Source organism: Petaurus breviceps, unplaced genomic scaffold (genome assembly GCF_028583685.1).
Source record: "Petaurus breviceps papuanus isolate PSGF00001 unplaced genomic scaffold, PetGlider_PUasm1.0 90925, whole genome shotgun sequence".
Classification (NCBI taxonomy): Eukaryota; Metazoa; Chordata; class Mammalia; order Diprotodontia; family Petauridae; genus Petaurus; species Petaurus breviceps.
In genome coordinates this window covers 7557574-7573190 of record NW_027187380.1, presented here as the reverse complement: position 1 = coordinate 7573190, position 15617 = coordinate 7557574, and the positions used below count along the sequence as shown (strand labels likewise).

At 41.9% G+C, this 15617-nt stretch overlaps 1 protein-coding gene across 1 annotated transcript in view; it reads right to left on the bottom strand.

Annotated features, from left to right (window-relative positions):
- ITGB3 (integrin subunit beta 3) overlaps positions 1-15617 on the bottom strand; it is an 81408-nt gene that overhangs the window by 39380 nt on the left and 26411 nt on the right. Inside the window, exons 3-6 of the mRNA XM_069076213.1 lie at positions 8272-8467; positions 3257-3509; positions 2245-2407; positions 428-589 (exon numbers count right to left, since the gene is read on the bottom strand). Coding sequence (XP_068932314.1) covers positions 428-589; positions 2245-2407; positions 3257-3509; positions 8272-8467 — 774 coding nt within the window. The remainder of the gene's footprint in view (positions 1-427; positions 590-2244; positions 2408-3256; positions 3510-8271; positions 8468-15617) is intronic.

The window sequence follows — 15617 nt, the reverse complement described above, 5'->3', positions numbered from 1 at the left end:
GAAGGAAGGAAGGAAGGAAGGAAGGAAGGAAGGAAGGAAGGAAGGAAAGAAGGAAGGAAGGAAGGAAGGAAGAGAGAGAAAGAAATGAATTTTTTAAACCGTCATAGACTGGAAGACAGTTAATCATTCCTGAACCTTCCCTTCTCCAAACTAAGCAATCCATTTAATTTTTACCCAAAGGACCTGTTCTCCACCCTTTGTTCATCTCAGTCCTACTCCAGTAAGCCCACTCCAGTTTCTCTCTTGTATAATCCCAACTAGGCTCATTGTTTTAATTAGGTAGTAACTAATGCTGAGAAGAAAAGATTGCCTCTTAACTCCAGCATTTTATTTGATTTTCAGTATGTCCAAGGTGCTGAAATCAATGGGAGTGAGAGTGGTGTTGATGGTGGGGAATGGAGAGGTAGCAGGGCTTGAGGGAACTCACCATAGTGGTGGAGGCAGAGTAATGATTGTCACTGCCAATGTGGCATTCCCCATCATTGGGCTGAACGATTCCTGATAGCCTCCCATCCAGAGCAATGTGTGTCTTGGCATCAGTGGTGAACACCAGAAGATGGGATGCATCATTCCTCCAGCCAATCTTTTCCTATTTAAAAAAAAGAGCTAGTGAAGTCTTAGCTATCTTATAGGAAAAGAACATAGTTCAAGGACTCAGTCCTGGATGGATGAATACAAGAAACAGCTGAGCACACAATAACTTCCTCATTAGGAATATACTTTGGCAGTGTTATTTTTTAAAAGCTATCTGATGAAAGATTGTCATTCCAGAATTATACAGATCAGAACTGTACCTATGATTACACTGTTATTGGGAGAATTCTTAGGCAAAGAAACATCCTCTACAAATTCAGGTGGGCACCACCTCAGCAAATTGTCTTAGAGAGTTGCCTGGAGTCTTGAGAGGTTAAGGAACTTGCCCAAGGTCACACAGCCAGTTCATTACAAGCAAGGTTTGACCCAGATCTTACTGGTTTCAAGGTTACTCTCTATCCATTAGGTCGCCCTGCCTTTCCAGAAGCATTTTATACAGTTGCAAATAACTATAAATAACCCAAATGTCTTAAAACAGGAGAAGGACTAAATAAACTCAGATATAGATCATCATAAAAATGTGTGGTGGAGAAGGGAAAGGATGGGCAAATGCAAGGGATGACCAGTGGACAGTCTGTGTACTCCACTGGTATCCTCCCAGTGTTAAGAGAAATTGAAGAAGGCCCCTGGAAAGTTAGATGGAACTTGACTTGTGGAGATACACTAACAAGGATCCCGCAGAAAGGGAAGGCACTAATAGAGTATAATCTGACTTGTTGGAAAAAAAATGTTCATATCAATGAGTTCACTGATATTTTTGAGTATTGTATACATTAGTAAAATGGAATACTATAATGCAATTACATATAAGGAATACATGAATTCTGAAAAGATCTTTATACAAAGAAAAAATTAGAACTCAAAGACTGGACACACTGAGTTCAGATATAGGAAAAGGAAATAAGAATGGACAAAGTGCTGATGGGGACTTACAGGGAGCAACCAAAATGGTGTTATGATACTTTAAGAATTGAAATTAATTAAGACATAAGTAGTTAGTAAGCAAGATTGGTTGTTTGAATTGATGTTCAGTGTTAAAATACCTAGAGAGGGAGAGAAAATGGTGGGGGGGAGAGAGAGGAAGAAAGGCTAGAAAACTCCACTAAGAGAATAACCTTTTTCCCTATTTCCAACCACTTTATGCAACACCATCACCTTCTCCCAATGTTTCTTCCCCCCTCCCAAGAAAATTATCCAAAGCTAAGAGGTCCCTATCACCAAATGATGCTCCAACAATAGTGCACATATCTGTGCTGATCTGTGCTGGTCACTAAATACCCACTAAGCGTGGCTGTCATGCTCAGGTCCTCAGGGGCACTTCCTACAGAATTTGATGGGAGGAAAACAATCTCATCACCTATTCTGGGGGTAAGCCAGGCCCAACTACAGTGCTGGGTTATATTCAGTGAAATTTGGAAAATTCTTTTCCCAAAGCAGCTGAGATTGTTCAGGTCCTGAGAGGATTGGATGAATACCCCATGAGGTATTCAGAGGGACTCAGGAGAGTAGACTGAATAACAGAAACCTGATATATGACTCCAGTCTCAGTCACATCAATCATCTTGAGCTCTGCTCCCCAACAGACACCCTTCCTCCCCCATATGCAATGCTGGCTGCTCAGTCCTTGGTCCCCCATACACACACACTCACATCACAGACTGTGGCTTGGATTATGGCATCAAATCCACCTTCTGGGGCATCCCGGTTCCTTGATACATTCTGCTTTCTCACTTCCTCGTTGAAGCGCGTCACTTGATCCGTCAAAGTCAAAACATGCTTGTAGCCAAACATGGGTAAGCAGGTTGTCTTCATTCTAGGGAAGGATAGGGGACTCTTCAGGAAATTATTCCTCAAAGTAAAGGCTGCACAGTGGAAAAGGAGTAGGGGAAAGGCTAGGTCTATTTAACCACAAGTATGTTGGTAATTTAGGCCTCAAAACATTCACATTTGACTAAATTATCCAAGCTGGTATTAAACCTATGCTCAAATCATGTGCTAAGTACACCCTTAAAGAAAAAAATCTGCTAACTGATTAATGGGCAACACATAATAGTAAATGAGTAAATTATGCCTTGATTAACATTTCTGTTCTTAATAGTTTGCTCATTTAACCGATGGCTCCTGTCTATACAAAGAAGGTTAAGCACATAGAAAACACATAGAAAGTCATAGAACCATAAGTAAATACATTTTCACAGTCAGGAACAACAAGCATTATTTAGTTGTACTAACAGCCTTTAAAGTAGACAGCAGCCAACAGTTAAATAATATAGTATGGTTGGGAACCAAAGTATTGACAACAGGTACCGTTTACTAACTGCAGATCAAAGGAGATAATACCCACAAAGCACTTTCTAAAGCGTCCACTATAATTATTATTGTGGTTGTTATTGCTGATTGAGGATGGGCATCCTCTGATTTTCCACACTACCTTGGCTCCTTTCATTTGAGGATGGATAAAAGCACCCCAGAGACATCGCCCAGTTTATGTAGCTCTCTAAATTGACTAGATCAGCGTGATTCCTTGTATGGGGCAGCTGAGACAGAAAGGAAAAGAGAACTGCCCATGACTAACCAGCAAAGTAGCCATAGCACTGAACACGGGACCCAAGAGTCAATCCTGTCCAGTGTTCTCTCCAACATGCCGGTGGCAAAGACTTACTCATAGCAAGGATTTTTGAGGGCCTCCGGTGGAGAGATGTACATGTATGGGGACATGGGCTTGTCCACAAAGGCCCCAAAGCCTATGCGTAGGTTACTGGTAAGCTTGCGCATCTCTGAGGCCAGCTTAGTCCCCAAGGACTGAATTTTTTGCAGGTCATCACGCATAGAGTTGGACAGATCCATCAAATAGTAGATGTCTACTGGGTAATCTTCCACCTGTCGCACTTGCACTGAGAAGGTCTGAGAATCATCTGGAAAGGAGGAAGGCAGAAGTTTCAGTACAGACTCCAAGGCATACATAGCAACTGGAAGACACGTGGCTCTGGCTTTCCCTTTCAGCTCAGGGGCCATCTCTTCCCTAAAGCCTTCCCTGTTTACCACCCCACTCTCCAGCTCTCATTACTAATTATTTCTCCCCCTCAAATGATCTTCAATTTGTTTATCTGTCAGCCAGCCAGTCAACTAGCAATCATTAGGCTCCTACAGTATGCCCAGCATTTTGCTAAGCACTAAGGATACAAAGAAAGACCAAAAAAACAGTCCAGGCTCTCAAGGACCTCACATTATAATGGGGAAGAACACACCAGGGTGTCTTGCCATTCTGAGACTGATGTTCCATGAGCCACAGATAATTCCATGAGACAAATAATTGTTATTACAGAAAAGGATTTTATAGCAATGGGCATTTTGAATCGTTGGAGCTAGGAAACATAGTAGGTACAAGGTTAGACTCGGATGCAGGAAGACCTGAGATCAAATCCATCTCAGGACATTTATGACCTTTATGACTCTGGGCAATTCACTTAACCAGTCAGCCTCAGTTTTCTCATCTGTAAAATGCGGACCACAATAGCATCTACTTCACAGGGTTGTTGTAAGGATCAAATGAAATAACATGTGCTAAGTCCTTTGAAAATCTTAAAGAGCTATAGAAATCCTAGTAGTTATCATCATCATCATTATAATCAACAAAGATTTATTAAGCCCCAGACACTGCACTAGGTCCTGGGAATACAGAGACAAAAGTCCTCAAGATGCTTTCAGGCTAATGTAATGAAGGACAGAACATGCACATATATGTATATACATTTATATATGTGAAAATACATGTGTGTGCACGTGTGTGTGAGGAGAGAGACAGAGTGAGAAACTCAATCTTTAAATCTTATCCTGCAAGGACACTGATCAATTTTCTTTGACTCTCTATGCTATTTGGCCCCTTTCATTTGAGGAGGGGACAGCTAGGTGGTATAGTAGATAGTGCTAGGCCTAAGGTCAGGAAGATTCATCTTCCTGAATTCAAATCTAGGTTCAGCTATTTACTAGTTGTGTGACCTTGGGCAAGTCACTTAACCGTTTGCCTCAGTTACTTCATCTGTAAAATGAGCTGGAAAAGGAAATGGCAAACCACTCCAGTCTCTTTGCCAAGAAAACCCCAAATGGGGTCAGGAAGAATTGAGCATGACTGAAAAATGACTGAACAACAACCATTTAAGGATGGATAAAAGCACCCTCACACACACACACACACACACATGCACACACATGCACATTGTTGTTGAGTTATTTATTCTTCAGTCATATCCAACTCTTTGTGACCACATTTGGGGTTTTCTTGGTGCATGTGCTGGAGTACTTTGCCATTTCCTTCTTCAGCTCAGTGTATGTATGTATGTATGTATCTTAACACCTCAAAAATTTTGGCATTTTTTAGTCTTGTTAAGTTTCATTGTTAATTTTTAAAATTTAAGTTATATTTTGGTTTCTTGAGTTGGATGAATAAAAGTAATGACCTTCATGACTGAGTGTTCAATAAATGTTCTTCTTAAAATTAAAATTCCCTGGGTACACAGTCTAAAAGAAAGTGTTCTATATAATAATTTGCACAAAACAAACACAAGGTAACCCTAGAAGACAAGGCACTAGCAGCTGGGGGGACTAGAAAAGACTTCCTGCAGGAGGTGATGCTTGAGCTATCTTCTGAAGGAAACCAGGGATTCTAGGAGGTGAGATGAGGAGAGATTGTGTTCTACACATGGGAGACAGCCAAGGCAAAAGCCCAAAGACAGGAGATAGAGGGTTCTGATGGAGAACAATAAAGCCAGTTTGGGGAGTTGCAGGCTTGGGGGAGAGAATGCGTAAACAGATTGGAAAGAGAGGATGGAATTGTGAAGAGTTTTAAATGTCAAATGGAGGAGTTCATATTTGATCCCAAAGGCAATAGGGAGCCACAGGATTTTATTGAACAGGGGGAGGTATCATAATAAAGACCTGATCTTTAAAAAAAATCATATTGGCAGCTGTGTAGAGAAAGATTTTGAGTAGGAAAAGTGAGACAGAGAGCTCCATGAGGAGGCTGATGAAATAAGACAGTGAAAAGATGATATGAGCCTGAAGGAGGGTAACGACTGCATGAATGGAAAGAAAGGCACTGCACAGCTTCCCAGATATAGCCTAGACCAAATCCTCTTTCTTTTCTTCAGTTCCAGACTCAACTCACTGTCCAGATATACTCCTCACCAAACATGTAAGCTCCTTGAGGGCAGACTGTGTTTGCTTTGCTTTTGTGTCCCCAGTATGGTGTCTCAGATACTACAGTTCCTTAATAAATGGTTTTTTGATTAATTTAAATTATTAATTCCTTCAAAAACCTGTTCAAAATTTACCTCTCCCAGGAAGTCTTACCAGATTAGCCTCACCCTCCTATACTACATTTCCCCTCAATATTCACAAAGAAGTTATGTTGGACTCATTTACACATTGTTTTCCCATTGATCTTTAGTTAATTATTTGGTTTTGGCTCATCATAAGGAAGAACTTCTAATCATGAGGGCTATCTGCCAACGGAAAGGATTGTCCTATGTGGGAATTGAGTGAACCCCACTGACTCCATCTTCTGACTCAATTCTGGAACTAGCTCAGTTCTTTTTCTATCCAGTTATGGGTCTAGTCCAACTTCTGTCTTGTGAGAAAATTTTATTCAATTGTAGGAACTGGGAGAAAACTTTATTGCATTGTTCGAACCTAGTCCTCTGAGGCTGAGAAGCTGAACCACCTCTACCTGCTGTTTAGAGACCCTTAACTAAGGACCTAGACTATGCTGACCAGAAACCCAGTCAGTCATTTCGGTCATGACTGACTCTTCATGACCCCATTTGGGATTGATTGTCTTGGCAAAGATACTGGAATGGTAAGCCACTTCCTTCTTTGTGGTGTGGAGTAGGACACCTCTTTTTCTGATTTCAGAGAAATATGCCTGCTTGCTTTTCCTCTCTCAACTCAGAAAGCCCCTAATCTTTTCTCCAATTAGAAATCAGATTACCTAATTTTGTATCCTGGTTAATTGTTTTCTTTTAATTAATTGATCTTATTTAATTAATAGATAGATAGAAATCTGCATTCAAGGTCTTTGAACTGACTGACAAGTCCATGCCTGTTTTGCTAATAAATCATAGAGCCTGGATTGTCTCTTCAGTTATTTTCCACCACACTCATGAAGTAGTATGCTGACCGTCTGTCAGAGACTTTAGAGAGGGAGATTCCAACACTGGGCATGGACCCGACTAGGAGACTTCTGATGTACTTTCCAATTCACATGTGATAATACTCCCTTTACCTCATTCTTTACAACATGCAAAGCAGTTTTCCACCTAATAATCTGGTGAGATAAATAATGCAAGCCATATCATCCACATTTTATAGAGGAGATAACTGAGATCCAGACAGATTGGCTTCCCCAGGGCCAAACAACTAGAAGGTGACAGAATTTGAATCCCAGTCTCATCTGTTGGCACAACTGTTGGCACAGCTGGAAAGAGTGCCAGGCCTGGAGTCAGGAATGCAGGTTCCAATCAGACCTCAGACCCCAATTATGGGAACTAGGAGAAAACTTAATTGCATTGTTTATTGCATCTAGCTGTGTGATCCTGGGCAAGTCACTTCATCCTGTTTGCCTCAGTCTCCTCATCAGTAAAATGAGCTGGAGAAGGAAATGGCTAAAACCACTCCAGTATCTTTGCCAAGAAAACCCCCCAAAAAATAAAAATTAAAAAAAAGAAAAACAAACCCAAATGGGGTCACAGAGAGTTGGACCCGACGGGCTGGCTGGCTGGAAGAAGAGGCCATAACTTGCCCAGACTTGCACTGTTTGAGGTAGAGGAAGAGTTCAAACCTAGATTTATCTAATATCAAGGTCAGTATTCTTTCCCCTAGACCATGTTGCTTCTCCGTGATTTTAGGCAGGTGTATATTGTTCCTTCAATGAGACTGTAACTCCTCTGGGGACGGGGACCTCTTCTTTTCTTTCTTTGCACCTCGGAAGGGCCTGTGATATGATTCTGTACAATGCAGCATTTCAGTTGGACGTCTCGTGCAGTAGGACGTAGCCAGGCCTTTTGTAGGTGCTCTGTCCTCCTGAGTATCCCTAAATATCCTCTGTTCTCTTCTTCATGACTCTTAGCCTTTCTTCTCCAGTCATTCTATATTCTTTCCTCCTTTTGTCCCCCACTTTCCATTCTCCAGTGACTCTGATCTCTCCTCTTTGTCTAGTTCATCACCAACTAGGACCCAGAATTTGAGTCAAACAAGACTAGATTATAAGCTGATAGAGAACAGGGATCCAGTTATCTATTTCTTTGGACATTCCTCACTGCCTAGCACATAGCTCCTTAGTACATTATTGATTTGATTAGAAAGTTAAACTCAGTGTTTCCAAATGGGCAGTTTTAACCTCTATCCAGACTCCCCTCCCCCCATGCACCTAGCCTGATATATCCCTATCCCTTGGCCCCCATTTTCTCTATCTTCATCCTTCTATCCCCAAATCTCCACTCCTCCATAATTCTTTGCTTTCCCTCCACCATCCACCATCCCCTACCCATTCATCTAATTTCCATCACTTAACATTACTATATCCCATACCCAATCACTATCCCAAACTCTTTGACTCCTGGTATCCATAGCCTGCCCAGGGTTTACCTGAATGGGGTTGGGAGGCTCCCTCCCATGTCTTACCTGGCCTCAGTTGAAGCTCAATCTTCTGGGGGCTGACTTGGGTGATCTTGGAACTATCTCCAGAACCAGTATTACTGAGAGGTCTAGCTTCCAGGACATTGATTCGACTGACCGGGAATTCAATGTATTCAACTGTACATCCTCCCTTCAGCAGGTTCTCTTTCAGGTCACAGCGGGAAGAGCTTGGAGCCAGGTCCTAGAAGACAGGAACCCCCAGACTCAAATTCTGGGCTAGAGTCAATGCTAATATCCTTCCTCTTTCGGGGCTCTTCAGCAGAGCTTTGGGTGTCCTCTGAGACACAAGACACACTAGAACACTGATGTATAAGAGGAAGTTCAACGAAAGAACAGATAAACTGAGGCAACAAAAAGACTACAGAAGGTACCTGTACATCGATGGGATTAAAGGACAACAAATATTGGAGCAGCAACCACGCTGGCATACCCAGGAGAGCTGCTGGCACAGGTTCTTAGATCTGCTTTACTAGGAAAGATAGCTGTCTAAGGGGTCAACAATCTTTTTTAGTAACATTCACTAGTTCAGGGGAAAAGTCAGCACCCTGAACTTCAGAGAAAATACAAGCAGAGAAATAAAGGCCAACAGACAGGGCTCTGACTGCCTGAATCAACTTTTCGCACATCCCTGGACGGAGAGAGCCTTTACATCTGAGCAGGCAGGGAGCTCTGAACATACAGCCACTCAGAATCTCGACCAGGGAATCACAAGATTCTTCTCATAAGCGAGCCCCCAAAGCAAAATACCAACTTACAAATCTCAAAGCCAGCAGGCATCACAACCCTGTGACTCAGTACCTAATTAGAAATTAGCAAAAGGTGTGAAAGCCTTCCTATAAGCAAGCCTCCCCTAAGCAACCTTCCCTTAAAGGGCTCCACCTGAGGCCAGTTAATGGGCATCCAAGATCTGAAATCCCATTGACATTACAGATGTTCATCTGGAAGAGAACTCAAGGATCATCTAGTACAAGGGGTTCTTAACCTAGGCTTCATGGACTTTTTTTAAATTTGATCACTGTTTCAGTATACTTTGTTTCCCTTGTGATCCTATGTATTTAATGTATATAAAAATAATATATTTAAATTTAAAATTATTCTGAGAAAGGGTCCACCAGACTGCCCAAGAGGCCCATGATACCAAAAAGAAAGGCTAAGAACCTCTGATCTACTCCAATCTTATTATCTTACAGATGAGGAATCAAAGCAAAAAGATTCAATGATTTGTCCAAAATCATGAACATATGAAGAAGTAGAGCTGGCACTCTTGGACTCAGATTCAGGGCTTTTTTCAGTACAGTATCCTGCCTGAAGTTGGCTGGGCACATATGCATGTCAGATCACTAAGGGGTGATCCAAGGGGCTGAGATCTCTAATGCTCCCTTCTTCCTAAAAAGGGACAAACAGTGCAATTATCACACTTTTAGGTATCTTAACACACACCCAATAAATCTTGAGGGAATCCCTTCCATGGCACATGTGTTGTACACGTGGGATTTATGTGTGGGAGGTGTGTGCAAGTAGCATGGCTTACTAAAATGGATGCTACACTGGAAATGAAAAGACCAAAGCTGTAACTAGGGCAAGACAACTAGAGTTTTGGTCCAGGGCAACAATATAGGTAAGGGGACTTTCTTCATACAATGAGCTACTAGGACCTCATTTCCTTTTAGTCCACCCCAGGGTCCAATTGCTGTGCCTCTTCTTTGGTCACCTTCTGCTGGGGGTTGGAGGTAGAGGGAAGTTAGAGGCTATCAGCCATACTACAGGAGTATAATACAGATTCTCTGGGACATAGCCACCCCCTCTCCTGATATCTTCTCCCATGGCCAACTGTCCTCTGCTCTGCCATTTTCCCTTTTGAATTTGTTATAGAAACAAGAAAATTTAGTTATAACTCTGCAAAAAACCCATATCCTACTAAAGACTCTAGTACTAACTATGTATGTGACTTTAGGCCAGTCAATTCCTTTGTCTGTACCCCAGTTTCCTCACCTGTAAAATGAGGGGAATAAATCTCTAAGGTCCATTTCAGCTCTCATATTCCTTGAATGTGAGCCCATATCTGTATTAGACTTAGAGCATATCCATGTAAACTAAATGTCAGCATGAGGGTAACTGGCTGAAAAATTGGAAAACCCCTTCTATGACTTATTTACTTACACAAATTCCCCTCCTTCATTCTTTCCAAACTAGATAGTCATCTATCCCAGGATGAGAGACAGAATGGAATCATGGACAGAACTGACTTTGGATTCAGAAAGATCTGGGTTCAAGTCTTGCCTTTGGCACATATTGACAGTTTGAGAGTAGCCAGGGAGCAAAGTGGATAGAGCACTGGGCCTGGAGTCAGGAAAATTTCTCTTCTTGAGTTCAAACCTGGACTCAGACACTTTCTAGCTGTGTGACCTTGGGCAAGTCACTTAACCCTGTTGGCCTCAGTTTCCTCATCTGTAAAATAAGCTGGAGAAGGAAATGGCAGACCACTCCAGTATCTTTGCCAAGAAAACCCTACAGGGGGGTCAAAAAGAGTCAGACAAGACTGAACAGCAACAAAAATAGTGCCTGGCAGGGTTATAGTGAACATCAAATGACATAATGCTTGTACACTTTTGCAGCCTTAAAACACTATTCAAATGCTAATTATCATTTTTATTATTAATATATTAAAATTATTGCTATCACCATTATTAATTGCCTTCACAGGATAATTAATATCATTAGCTTCTCTGTAGCATAAAGACCAATCAATGTAGAAGAATAGGAAGGTAGAAAAGGGACAGGACTGGGAGAAGTCACATTGGGGAAGACGCAGAAAAAGAGTCAAGGTCAAGGTTATAAGATATGTGTCAGGGAGGAGTCCAAACAGTTCTTCACCTAAATTAATTCATAAATTGTTAGAATGAGAAACAACCTTAAAGACCATCTAGTTTAATCCTGCTCATTTTAATATCTAGTGATTTGCCAAAGGTTATTTGTTAATTACTGATAATATATTCACATGGTTCAAAGTTGGGATAGGCCTTATAGACCATCTCCAGGGATGGGGCACCTGCAGCCTCAAGGAAGGCCACGTGTGGCCCTCTAGGTCCTCAAGTGTGACCCTTTGACTGACTCCAACTTTTATATAACAAATTCTTTTATTGAGGAGATTTGTTCTATGAAGTATGGATTCAGTCAAAGGGCCGCACTTAGAACCTAAAGGTCCACGTGTGGCCTCGAGGTCACAGGTGCTCTGCCTCTGACTAGACCATCTTAACCGTTTTTGTGTCATAGACCATTCTGGCAGCCTAGCAAAACTTATGGATCCCTTTCTTGATAATATTTTTAAATGAAAAAATAAAATTACAAAGGAAACTAATATTTGACCAAAAGACCAAAGCTACAAAAGGGTAAGGCAGGACAACTAGGGCTTTGGCCCAGGGCACAAACAGAGGTAAACAGACTTTCTTCACACAGTGATCTATCTACCTTGTCCTCCTGTGGCCAATCCCCAGGTTCCAATCACTATGTCACCCCTCTCCTTTGGCTGCCTTCCCCCAAAGTTTGGGAGGGAGGGTGGTCAGGGGCCATCAGCCATACTGCGGGGACACAGGATAGTTTCCTATATTGAAATACAGTTATGAAAATATTTTTAAAATCTAGGGGCGGCTAGGTGGCGCAGTGAATAGAGAACTGGCCCTGAAGTCAGGAGGACCTGAGTTCAAATCCAGCCTCAGACACAACACAATAACTAGCCGTGTGACCTTGGGCAAGTCACTTAACCCCAATCGCCCTCCCAAAAGCGAAAAACAAAACAAATATTTTAAAAATCTAAGTTCATGGACCCCAGGTTAAGAACCTCTAATTGAGGTCAACTCATCCACATTTTACAGATAAGGAAACTATGGTGGGGAGAGGTTCAAAGACTTGTCCAAGATTGCTCAGGATTTACTAGGATTCCATCCCAGGTCCTTGGACTATAAGATCAGTTTCAGGGGCGGCCAGGTAGCACAGCGAGTAAGAGCACCGGCTCCAGTGTTGAGAACACCTGGAGATCGAATCCCGGGCTCAGACACTTAGCACCCACCCAGAAACACCTGGCCGTGTAACCTTGAGCAAGTTACTTAACCCCAATTGCTTAGGGGCGGCCAGGTGGCTCAGCGAGTAAGAGCATCGGCTCCAGTGTTGGGATGACCTGGATCAAATCCGGGCTTGGATACTCAGCACCACACCCAGAAATAATAACTGGCCGTGTAACCTTGAGCAAGTTGCTTGGCCCCAATTGCTTTAAAAAAAAAAAAAAGACCAGTTTCATCACTACACCATGAAATGTAGGATCCCAATAAACCTCCATTTACTCTCTTGCCCATCCTTCTAGTTAACAATGGCAAGAAGTTGGGAGTGTTTAGTTTCCATGTCACCTTGGAAAGCCAAAATGTAGAAGAATTTAGAACTTAGACTACTGTACTTCTGACCCAAATCAATTGGTCTAGACTTTTGAGTCCTTGAGAGTAAAGACTATCTTATTCAACTTTCTTTCCTCTCCCTTGTATACCTTACACAGTGTCTTGCACATAGCAGGTGCTCCAAGAATGAGGAAGGGCAATGTGATTGTTAAAATGCTAGACTTAAAGGAAAAATTCTGGTTCTGCTTCTCACTAGCTGTGCGACCACAGGTGAGTTGCTTAACCCCTCTGGTGATTCTCTAAGTCATCATGTCTTCTACAAATAGATCATTTTACCTCTTGTTAACTGCGAAGTATTCACAACAACATGAAAAAGCTCCATATCACTAATAATAAGGTAAATGTAAATTGAAATAACCCTGAAGTTTCAATTCGCACCCAGCAAATTGGCAAAAATGACAAAAAGCAGCAATAGTCAGTGTTGGAGGGGCTGTGGAAGGATAGACACAACTAATACATTGCTGATGGAGTTCTGAAATGGGACGACTGTTTTGTTTCAGTTTTGCTTTTTGGGTTTGTTTGGAGTTTTTTGGTGGTTGTTTTTTTGTTTTGTTTTGTTTTGTTTGCTTTTTGGGTTAACACTTTGGGTTTTTAACCAAGTTTGTTAACACTTGGGTTAAGTGACTTGCCCAAGGTCACAGAGCTAGTAAGTGTTAAGTATCTGAGATTGGATTTGAACTCAAGTCCTCTGGGCTGGTGCTCTATTCACTACACCTCCTAGCTGCCCCGGGGCAACTATTTTGGAAAGCAATTTGGAATTATGTAAAATCTCCATACCTTTTGAAACATAGACTCCATTACTGAGCTTATACCCCAAGGAAACCCTTATATAAGAAGAAAGGCCCCATTTATTCCAAAATATTTATAGCAGCACTTTTCATGATAGCTAAGAATTGAAAACAAAATAAATGCCCATAAATTGGGGGATGGATAAGCAAATTGTGGTACCTGAATGGAATGGAATATTACTGTGCCATAAGAAATTATATACATAATGAATACATCTTCATACACATTCCAGAAGCATGGAATGATGTATATGAACCAATAACAAGTGAAGTAAGAAAAGCCAAGAAAACAATAGACACAATCACTACCATCAGTCAACATTTACTAAGCCTCTACCATGTATCAGGTACTTCTCTAAGTACTCTGCATACAAAAAAAAAAAAAAGGCCAAAGACAATCCATGCCCTCAAGGACCTCACAGTCTAATGGGTGACAACACACAAACAAATAGCCATAGGCAATATAAACAGGAGAAAATAAACAACCGGAAGGCACTGGAATTAGGAGGAGCTGGGGAAGCCTTCCTGTAGAAGGTGGGATTTTAGTTGGGACTTAAAGGAAATCAAGGAGGTCAGTAATCTGAGAAGAAGAGGGAGAGCATTCCAGGCATGGGGGACAGACAGAAAAAAAAAAAATGCCTAGAGCTGAGAGATGGAGTGTCTTGTTTGGAGAGCAGCCAGGAGGGCAGGGTCACTGGACTGAAGATGATATCTTGGGGAGTAAGGTGTAAGAAGACTGTTAAGGTTTATGGGGGCTGGTTTATGAAGGACTTTGAATGCCAAACAAAGGATTTTGGATTTGATTCTGGAGTCAATAGGAAGCCACTAGAGTTTATTGAGTAAGGGGTGACATGATTGGACCTGTGCTTTAGGAAAATCATTTTGATGGCTGAATGGAGGATGCATTGGAGTGAGGCGAGGCTTGAGGCAGGCAGAACAACCAACAGCCAATTGCAGAAATCAAGGTGTGAGATGATGAAGGTCTGAACTGTAAAGGCGGCAATATCAGAGGAAAGAATGGGTTGTGTTTGAGAGAAATTCAGAGGTGATATCAACAGGCCTTGACAACAGATTGGATATGGGGCAGGGAAGGTTGAGAGATAGTGAGAAATCCAGGCTGACTCCTAGCTTGAGAGCCTGAGGGACTGAGATGATATATTTACCCTCTATAGTAACAGTGAAGGAGGGGGGTTTAGGGGAAAAGACAGAGCTCAGTTTTAGACATATTGAGTTTAAGATGTCAGGATAAAAAGATTTAAAAATCATCAATCCAGAGATGGTGTTTAGATCCACAGGAGATGATGAGATCACCGAGTGAAGTAGAATGCAGGGAAAAGAGAAGAGGGCCCAGGAAAAAACCCTGAGGGACACCTATAGTTAGAGGGTGTGATCTGGAGGAGGATCCAGCAAAGGAAACAGAGAAGGAGCAGTTGGATAGGGAGGACGAGGACCAGGAGAGAGCGGTGGCCCAAAAACCCAGAGAGAAGAGAGTATTTAGGAAGAGAGAGAATGATCAGCAAGATCAAAGGCTGCAGAGGTCAGGGAGCATAGAGTAAGAAAAGCGCATTGGATTTGGCAACTGAGAGATCATACTTTGCCAATGCTCATTCTTTCAATTTCCTTCTCTTCTTTCATCACTATAGCTAACACAGTAGCAAGCAGCATCTTTTAACCTCAACTTTCTCATATACAAAATAAAGATGATCAGATATGAAGGACCTCCTTCATATGGATGCTGTGAGGAAGATGCTTTAAATGCTACAGAAATAAGTCCCTTAAAAAAAAACTTTTTAGTTAAATGAATAAGTGAACTAGGCTTAGGTAGGAAGCAAAAGGTCGTCCCAGAAGCTAGAATCCATTACCATCTCTCTCTTTCTCTCTTTCTCCCCATCAGCTCTGTAGAACTGGGTATCAAAGGACAGCTAGGTGGTCCAGTGAATAGAGCACCAGTCTTGGAGTCAGTAGGACCTGAGCTCAAATCCAGCCTCAGACATTTAACACTTACTAGCGGTGTGACCTTGAGCAAGTCACTTAACCCCAACTGCCCTGCCTTCTCCTCTCCAAAAAAATAACTACAACAACAAAGAACTGGGCATCA